The sequence below is a fragment of the Protopterus annectens genome, chromosome 7.part0, assembly GCF_019279795.1.
Source record: "Protopterus annectens isolate FY-2018-M chromosome 7.part0, PAN1.0, whole genome shotgun sequence".
Taxonomy (NCBI): Eukaryota; Metazoa; Chordata; order Ceratodontiformes; family Protopteridae; genus Protopterus; species Protopterus annectens.
In genome coordinates, this window is record NC_056739.1 from 188,347,652 (window position 1) to 188,357,812 (window position 10,161).

Here is a 10,161-nt window from a genome sequence, read left to right on the forward strand (position 1 = left end):
AGGTGACTTACTCAAGGCTAGCTGGTGTCTTGGATTTCAAGACCTGGCCCACCAGTACTATCACAAGGTGCTCTTCTTTCTCTGGTTCTATCATGTCATTCTTCTAGCCTGTACAGCATTCACAATGGCACCCTCCTCAGCATATTCTCTTTGCCCTTCATCTACATCAGAACAACCTTATCCCTTTTTGCCTAATATGCATGCCAGATTAAAAATCAGATCTACAACCTGATAAAAATGGGACACCATCCCCATGATAAAACTATATAAAGTAAACCCCCTCACTATACACATGCAGACCTCTTTTTAAAACCACCACAGGAGAAAGGCTTTGCTAGGCTAGGCCCAGCTCTTTGGTATCAGATACTCAAAAAAGCGAAGCAGCAAATGGTGCATTACTTAAACATTACCACATACAACTCTGTATTCTTTAGTTTGTGTATAATTTTCTGTTCAGGTCTTGAACCATGGCGCCCAGGTCATAACCGAAAAAGGTCTGCCGACCAGTCCACTTGCCTATCAAAATGAAATACTTATCGCAAACTACTCGCCTGCATTCAGAGGCACTCGATGTAGATCATGGATTATGTTCTGAATACACAAAATTCTACACTAAAATCCATCTGCATATCCCAGCCGTAACATGCTATTCTAATAGAACACCTAAACAAGTATCTGCAAAGTTATGAACTTCTAGCTCTTTCAATCCAACAATATAAACATCCAACTACTACCTCAACACTGTAAATCAATTTTTAAAACAAACACACTGGAGCCAGAATAAGTTGAGTGCATTTGCCCCGTTTATTACAGAACTGTTTCAGAATAATAAATTACATACATTATTTCCTTTTATGCCATTATTCTCCCGACATTTCCTACATTACTAATACTTAAAAGGACATACACATTTAACATATAATTATCCAAAACATCACTTTGTCACACTTTTCAATAATAAGCTATAAAAACACTCCCTAATACTTGCACAGGAATCTTCTGTTATGTAACCATACATATATTATAAAAAAATTGAACACTAGCCAATATTGTTTTAGTCAAAAGTTAAGTTTAAATAACTTTTGACAGAAATCTTGTCATTAATACCCAGTGCTATAAAAAAATTGCCATTTAAGTTCTATTTTTTCAAAAAAAATTATTGAAGGATCCCACAAATTTATCTGTATTCACTTTTTTTTTTGTAGTTGAAAATCTGAAATTTTCAAAGTTTACAGAATGTTTGGCTAAAGCATTACTTGTATCCTTTTTCTTTATAGCCAAAATGTGCTCTCTAACCCTGTATTTCAACTTTCTAATGGTCTTCCCTATATAGAAATTTTCACAATTTGAACACACTGCAAGCTTTACCAATCCTTCACTTCGACAGTCATACCTATCTTAAGCTATTAAAGCATACTTCAGATGTTTGAAATGATGGCTCTGCACCACCACCACCCCCCCACCACCCCCATCATAAATCTGCACTAAGTTTGTACAAAGAAATTTTCCTAGATATTTTGAGTCATTCTTGTGCCCCCCTTCCAAAATTTTTTAAATTTCTTGGGTACTTGCGTATTACCGCAACCAGATTTTCACGGTTGCGGTAATATGCTTGTTGGCCCAAAAACGGATTGTGGGAGTAAAGTTAAGGTTGAATTTGATGTTTTCTATGGATACAACCTATTTTTTTCACAAATTCATAAGCAAAATTAACGTGGAAATGGGAATCCTGTTTGCGTACTTCAAAACTGCTTACACTGCTGTCATTCTGCTGGAAATGAAACGAGAACACCTGGGAAATGTTTGGTTGAACTGCTGCCGTACTGCAAGAAGGATTATTCCAAAGTTGACAATACATTTTTTTTCAGAGAATAAGATATCAAGAGCAGCAAATTCTGGGGGTAAATTACTGGCTTTGTTTTACAAACATTTGATAAGAATTTCAGTTAAAGAGAAGAATAAATAGATAAAGTACTTGTACAACAGAGGCTAAACGTAATATTACATGTGCTGTTAGGTGCAAGACAAACATGTATGGAGTATCTGACAGTACCGGATGATTTTTTAGTTTTCGGATGGATAGCAGTTACTGTTTGAATGTTTTCTGGATGGTTTGGACAGCATACTTGTGGATGTTTTGAGCAGCATATTTGTGGAAGATTCGGACAGCATACTTGCAGATGTTTTAGGGCCGCATACTTGTGGATTGTTCAGTCGCGGGTGTCTCATGAGTGACATGATGTCGGGAAACGGCATAACTTCAGTCATTTTTTAAACTGTACACTGTTTATACTGCCTAAACAATGTCTTTTCATAAAGTTAACATTGCCACTGTAATTCTGCATACATTTCTGGTTACATTCACACACCGGGAAGCAAATGGTAACAGAAAAATCTGGTTGCGATAATACACAAGTATCATTTCTTGTCTTATTAATGAAATTTGATTTAGTTCCAATAATTCTAGTCAGACTATAAATCAGTGTTTCTGCACTGCTACCATCTATAATTCTCTTTAAACAAACCTGGTTCAACTGGGCCCATTTTTACAGGAAGACAAAGGGAGGAAAAGCTTACTAAAACTATCAAAATAGTCAGTGAATACAACTTATTAAATGAAGTGCACACAACTACATTAAGAGTAGCCAGCAAAAGCATCTAAATAAAGCTATGGTATTAAAGCATTTTGCCAACTTTCAGACTGGCATACAGGGACAGTACAAAATTGTGAATGGTTAGTCCCACTGGACTACACACATTCATATATGCACATGTGTGACCTTAACATGCTGCTGCCACTCATCCAACATGGGATAATCTTCTAGCTTTCAAAGACAAAATGGATTTTTTTTAAATTACTTGGGGAAGCTTCACTCTCATCATAAATTGGGGCAATGTGCAATGCTGGTCCTTCACACAAAACATATGCTGCCCACTATTTGCTCCAAGACCACTTCATACAAGTGTAATAGTTAATCTACTTCAGTTCTTTCAATGTCAAATTTTCATTCTGCAGATATGCTTGTTAATGTGTACAGATTTAAACTATTTGCATGCCTTTTGCCTTCTACACATATGCATTGTAAAGTGCACCGTCGTTCAAGTTGTCTGACTAGCACCTGTTAAGCAGTCCACTTAGTTATCAAACTGGAAATAAGATTGTTTGTGTCCTGGTTAGTCGGGAGACTTATCTTTTATGGTCTCTGCCCCAACCCCCACCAAGAACTGCATAACCCACCATAGGCTAGCCATACACCGCTCCCCACCCAGCCAGCACTGAACTAAGTTGATGAAGCCAGAGTTGCTAGACACACAATCACGCATAAGACCTCAATCTGGGTTATATTGACAGATTACTCTACTGCATTAAAACAGCAAGCCTAACATCGTAAATGTGCCAAAAGAAACAGCAGTAATCATAAGAATCTCAAAATACATAACCATTTGTATTTGTGACAGCAAAAAAACATGAGTTATGCACAAAAAGCACAATCCTGAGTAAGTGAAATAGCTATACAACTACTAAAACTAATGGACAAGCATACAGGCAGGCTTCATGAAACAAAACAGTTTGAATGTAAACAAACTTCTAACCAGTGTGTCACAGGGAAGTAAAGAGAAGATTCAGATTCATCTACTGCACCAGATATATGTAGCTACTAGCACTGAATCATTATTACCTGGCATAACAAAGAAGGGCTGCTGGGAGAGCTCAGAAGGCACTATGTGAACATTCAAGAAGCAATATATACTTAGAACGACTTAACATCAGACTGTAATAAATGCATTAGATTTTACATTATCTGTAAACATGGCTTAAACAGAATGAGCTTTTGAATATGACTTTCATAGTTTACGCTGAAGATTTTATATGCAGACATACATTTTTGTACTATCAACATCAAAAAGCAAGCTGATCAGCTGAGAATATCACGGATGTCTTTGCCTGCATTTTCTGAAAGATTTGAAGTAAAAAACTCAAACACGTCACTATTTAGTGACTTTAATCCTTAGAGAACATCCCAGTAACTTGTCAAAAAAATAAAATCTGGACAGTCTGCGAAAATCTTTACAGTTGAGAGATATGCAAGTCACTGACGGAGTAAAAATGACAGCATTTAAGTGTCAGATGCATTTCTGGTGCCTGCACTGCTACCAAACACAGAAAAGAAATTCATGTATTTAAAAAGTAATCATTACCAACAGCAGCTGTGACAAATGCATCGTAACATCAGTTCATAAATACTACTAGAAAGCAGACATTTACAAAGCTGCAAAAAGCGACAGATGACAGGTCTGTAGAACTTTTGACACCACGCAGCCTCCCTAGGGCGTGCCCCCCACACTGCATCTATAATTTAAATTGTTTTAAATGCTCACCATTCTGACAACCACTTATTTGATATGCACAAGCAGACAAGCGTGTTTAGCTTCACAAAACATAAAATATTAACGGGAATGAAAAAAAGGCCTGCTATTCAACAAGGGTCCGGTTTGGCGCTTGGACGGATCCCTTAACACCCCTTACAAACAACCTAGACCTACAGTCCCACTACCAAGTGATCCCAATCAAATAAAAACTAAAATGTAACACTCAAAGCTTAACACCCTGTAACCGCCATCCCATTCCTAACACTTCTCCCATTTGCGCACTTACCCTCCGTTACTTCCAGCACTTTAACTTGCTCCTCCGCTGCCGACCGCACCTCCTGTGCCGGTGAAAGAATACCTGTCAATGTCTCTACAAGTGCTTCTTTAAGACCCTGCTGCACTGGACCCAGAACCGAACCGGGACAAGAAGAATTAATGCCAGACATTCTTCCTCTGAAGGATAATACCAGTGCTACTGTTAAGTGTACTCCTGTGCACTTCCCGCCGCCCAAGATTTAGCACTTACAGCCTATAACGCGCCAAGACAACTGGGGGAGGACTTGGTTTACTGGGAGGAGAAAAAAAAGCGGAAACGCGCACGCAAGCGCAGACCCACTAATGTGGTAAAGTATGATGATGGCACCAAAATTCAGCAGCGCCTCTTGAAGCCTAGGAGGGTCTATTACAAGGGTCGAAAAGTTCGCTGTTGCAAGGGGTGGGGGTGTACTACTACTAAAGCCACTGATTGTTATCACTTAAACATATATCTCATAGCAAGCAATGTCTCTCAACCTCTTAGCCCAAGAAACTAGACAAAGCCAATAATAATTGGTAGACAAAAGCCTAAAAATAGGAACAGCTTTTAAATATTGCCCCTATAAACTTAGAAAAGTGTTAGAATGACAGATTTTGCATTATTGTACATTTTCTGAAGAATATGAAGTCTGAAACTCAAATATATGTAATTATTTAGTAACTTCAATCAATCCTCAGCGATTTACCAGAAAAAAATCACAATGCTTTGTTGAAAGAGACCAAAAATAAGAGGCAAAAAGGCTCCTTAATCATTTGATCCTAAAAAAAGTGTGCAGTTGTACTATGATGAATTTATTCCTTGAACCTATTTTTTTATGTATATGAGACCTTTTTTCCTTAGAATCTATAGTAAAATGTTTTGTACAAATTATGATATAATCTTTTCATAGGTTCATAGGTTCATAGGTGTGTACTAAGCTAATGGCCCTGGGGCCTTTACAAGCCTAGCCATAGGATTACCCTGGCATAGTGCCAGCCGACCTTATGCTGTATAACTATATTGTATGTACTGGAGCTTTTCTCCCTGGGTCTCCACTGAAAATGGGCTCTTTTGCCCAGTCGGACATTTACCCAAGGTGACCATTATTTTGCCGCACCTAAACCGGGTCACTTGAGCTACAGCCTATTTATAGGCCTACAGCCCTACACTAATCCCTGCATCCTACATACAGGACATGCCTTGCAACACTAAATTCACACGGTAGTTATGTAACTTGTATTTCTCATGTCAAATATCACTAATTATCTCTAAATTAATAGAACAGCAATTTTTGTTAAGTTCCAAAGAATCCAAAGTTTGTTTTTTTTTTATATTTTTGTTTAATACCTCCTAGTCTAATAAGCTATTAAGCTTAAGTCTGATTGTTACTATATGAATCCCTAGCTGAACCTCTCATGTGTCAACCAGGAACTCTTCTTACCTTCCTGTTCTACACTGGGTCTTATTAAAAAAAAAAATGGAAGTAAAACCACTCTATTTAGCAAAAAGTGAACTTCTTAAAAGACTTTCATTAAGTGACTCCTTACAAAAAAAGGATTTTACTGACACAATAACATACAATACAAGCTCCAGCAGAATTATGTTTTGCCATTCATGCCCAAATGCAAGTCTGTCAAAGAGGTTGCGTGCTGAGCAGCGATTCTGGTATTTCCCATGAGTGTGTTTTTAAATTTATTGTTTTGAACATTTTTCCAGTAAGCAGTGAAACAAAATGTATGAACCAATAATAGCAAAACTACCCAATTCAGAACATTTCCATCATAAAAGTGTACTCAAACTTGTAACAATCAGTAAATATGCACAATCTCTCCAGAAGTAAAAGGCATCTAAACAATTCCACATTAAACAGATGTGTAACTAATGAAGAGATTGCTGCTAGCAAACAACTTTATATCTCATTATTTCATCTACAAATAGTGTTTGTTGCCCTTGAAGAATAAATTTCCCCTTACATTAAAACAATGATAAGCTGGTAATATTGAAACAGTCTCTGAAAACTTGAGTTGGTTGCTAAAGCATATGTTTTTACAATAAAATGTATAGCATCATGTCCCTGTTCTAATTGCAGAATAGCATATAACACAACCATTTAAAGAATGGAAATGATTTTAAAGTCAACAAAATATAAATATCACTGCACTATGCAATGCCAAAGTATGGGGTATGTGCATGTGTTTGGCTTTGTAGACTGGTGATGGCTGTTGCTGTTAAAAACCACCACAATTCCAGAATAACCTGAAGAAACAATGGTGCTGTGTTTGTTTCATAAGGAGGTGGGTGTGACATTTAGAGGAAGCATTGTGAATCAGTACCTTCTCTAATTTGTTAGCAACAACAATCTGTTAATCTCAGTTTTCTATTCTCTCCCTCTCTCTCAAATTAGCTGTTATGAGTAAAAAAAATTGAAGATACTGCAATTTCTAAAAGGAAGAACACTGCCAAAGTGCACACAAAACATGAAAAGGGACTACTCTTCTAATAAAAACATAAGTAAACAGCTAAGGGCCTAAAAATAAACCACAGTTTAACAGACCAATAAAAATAACACAGTTATCATTATGTAAGAACAATAAACAACCTCCTGAGTGGATATTATGAAGAAATAAGAGCCTTTCTCTTAATGGTTATTATTCCCCCAGAATACTAATTTATACACCTGCAAGCACATCAACACTTACAAGCTGTCATTCCTTTATCACACTGCTTGATGGCAAGCACATTACTTTAAATATAATGTCAAACTACAGCAATACTAGGGATAAAGTGATCACCTTAATCAATGAACACAAAGCAAATGACTGAAAGATCATCATGGACAGCAGACAGATACTCTCTGTATGAGTTACACAGCACTCTGAAGTGCTAAACAGTTAACACGTTAGTATACAGCAAAATATTACATGTATGCACATTATACTAATACTGCACTTTCATTATAACAGTGTCATTGGAGATAAATTACAGCTCATAATAACCAGACATTTTCCAACATAAAATGATTCTGGAAAACTAATCTTTTCTTAACTATCAGATTAACAGGGTAGAGTCCCCCAACAGGAAACAAGAACTATGTGATTATTTCTGATGTGCTGTTAAATGTATGAAAACACTTTCTCAAAACATTGATCTGGCAATGCAATTAACCAGCAGAGCCCACAAAATAAGCAAATTATGCTCTTTTCAGTTTAATCCAGACTGGACACTATAAAACTATAAACACACATTAAAGCATGCAGAATGTAAGGTGGTATACAAAATGATGCTAGATAGCGTTCTGTGTGACTATGTTACACTTTATGGATGTCACAGAATATGACTTTTTTTTTCAATAAGATATTTTGCTGAGAATTGCATGTTTTAAATGTTAACCATGAGAGAAGCTGCAAGATGTGTCTGGACCAGTAAAACATCTCTGGTAGGCCACACAGCCTGCACTCTTCCCTTCTCTCCATACTGGAACATTCAAGCATTGCAGTTTTTTTACTCAGCCCTGTTTTTCCTCAAGTTCTTCCACAAGTACCAAAAGCCCCATGTGTACCTTTTCTTTCCTGGCTTTATTCTGCATGATCCTATTATTATTATTTTTTTTCATAGCTTTATTTTACTTTTGTTTCATTATTTTGGTACAACATTTAGTGATCCTATTATGAAGTACTCAGTATATTCACTGTTTTTATTCCTAGAGCTCTCTCTCACATCAGCTCCCTCCAGCTCCCTGCACCCTTGCAGGCCAGTAATATAGTGGTTAGTCATTTGGACCTGTAACCTGCTTAACGACAATTCTCCCACTCTAATTCTGCTGGTTCACTGCTCAGGATGGATTTTTCTGATTGGGTAACATAATGACAGTAGGTTAGCAATACGCCTACTTTGCAGGAAAGGAAATGCACTTGATTGGATGTCTAGGTCTTAACATTTGTTTAAGTTGGTACCAATAACAGCATGCCTCACTAAAGTAATGAAAAAGAACAGCGAAAGGACAGATAAGGTTGTTTTACATGTCAGGTCTTCAGAGTTGTCTGTGAGCCACAAACTCTCAAGTCAGGACCATTCAGATTAAACCAGGACATTTCTGCATCCCAAAGACAACGTTTGGGATTCCAGGACTGAGACTTCCAAACTGGAACTGTCCTGGAAAAAATGGGATAGTTGGTCACCTTGCATTTACCCGGTAAACAAATGTAAATAAATATTAATAAATAAATAATAAATAACAATTTGGACAGCTGAGAGGTATGTAATAGCTTCTGGGATTGTGGTGGCCCCAAGACCTCAGCTTAAATGAGTTATTTCCTACAATGTTATTACTGTGCCATCTTAGCCAAGGAAGATGTGTTGAAAAAAATGCATGAAAAAAGTAAAGTTGAACAGCAGCATTGAATTTCATTCCTCAATCATAATTTTTGTTCAAGCCATCATTGAATGAAAAGGTTGTAAAAAAAAAACCTTTAAAATGCAGTTCAGAGCATATAGAAAGCCATAGCTTCTTGAAAAAGCTGGGAAGTATGGCAAAATATGGGAAAAAGTAATGTGTATGGTGTTGGGAGCCCAAAATGGGGGGGCATTGGAGGATGTGTGCATGGAGATGAAACAGTAGGCAGTGTGGGGCGCTGTGGAGGAATTTGCCTAAGGAACAATTTTACTAAAGGGACAGTGCTGTACATAGTATCAGTGCATCGAAATGCCATTCACTGTCAGTGTCCCTGTATAAAATGGGCCAAAGTAATGTGGCACACAGGCCTGTCAGATTGTAAGAGCATTGTAGCTACAGTTCAGTCTGAGTGTACTACCACTAAAACTCTGCAGCATTAACTTAAATTTTGCTTAGGAAGAGGCGCAGTGCGAAGATGAAATATAGACTAGAAGTGTCTGTGAGCCCCCAAAATGTTAACATTGGCCCTGCGACTACTACAGGAGTAAGACTAACAATAAGTAAATGCCTTGTACTTTGCTGTAGTGCTTTTCTCAGGCAATTCTCTGGGTCAGGTAAGACATAATGACCATGTCTTAGCCTAGTGCTAGGCCGTCTGAGGGAACAGAGCCCTTTTGGGACAAATAAGTCCAATTGGCTTAAGGCTGACCCTGCTGGTGACTTTTGGAGAAAATGTGGTGAATTACACTTAATAAATAATAGCAATTATTAGAGTTGAAGACTTCTTTTAATTCAGAAAATGTTTATTAATTCACATTATCTTATTATGTCAGTGTCTGACATTAATAGTACTGATATTATTTTAAAAGTGTCCCTGATTTGTTGAGAGCTATGGATAGAGTTGTAGAAATTTTGAGGCGCATTTTAGAACATTTTCCCAACATTTTAATCCAGTTGTGGTCTAAATAAAAATCATGAGTAAGAGAATAATTTGTCTTTTTTTTTTCTTTCAAGGAAGATGCAAGCTGCCCCCAAAGCTTAATGCTCAAAGCTGACAACATAGTAGCTCACAATAAACTAACAAGACAAATGTTTTTAGAGG

General features: G+C 37.2%; 1 protein-coding gene across 1 annotated transcript in view; it reads right to left on the reverse strand.

Annotated features, from left to right (window-relative positions):
• The window catches only part of IPO9 (importin 9), a 1,198,493-nt gene extending 1,193,541 nt beyond the window's left edge, over positions 1 to 4,952 (reverse strand). The window contains exon 1 of the mRNA XM_044076674.1: positions 4,658 to 4,952. Within this exon, the coding sequence (XP_043932609.1) occupies positions 4,658 to 4,817 (160 nt within the window). The 5' untranslated portion in view covers positions 4,818 to 4,952. The remainder of the gene's footprint in view (positions 1 to 4,657) is intronic.
• Positions 4,953 to 10,161: the final 5,209 nt, after the last annotated feature.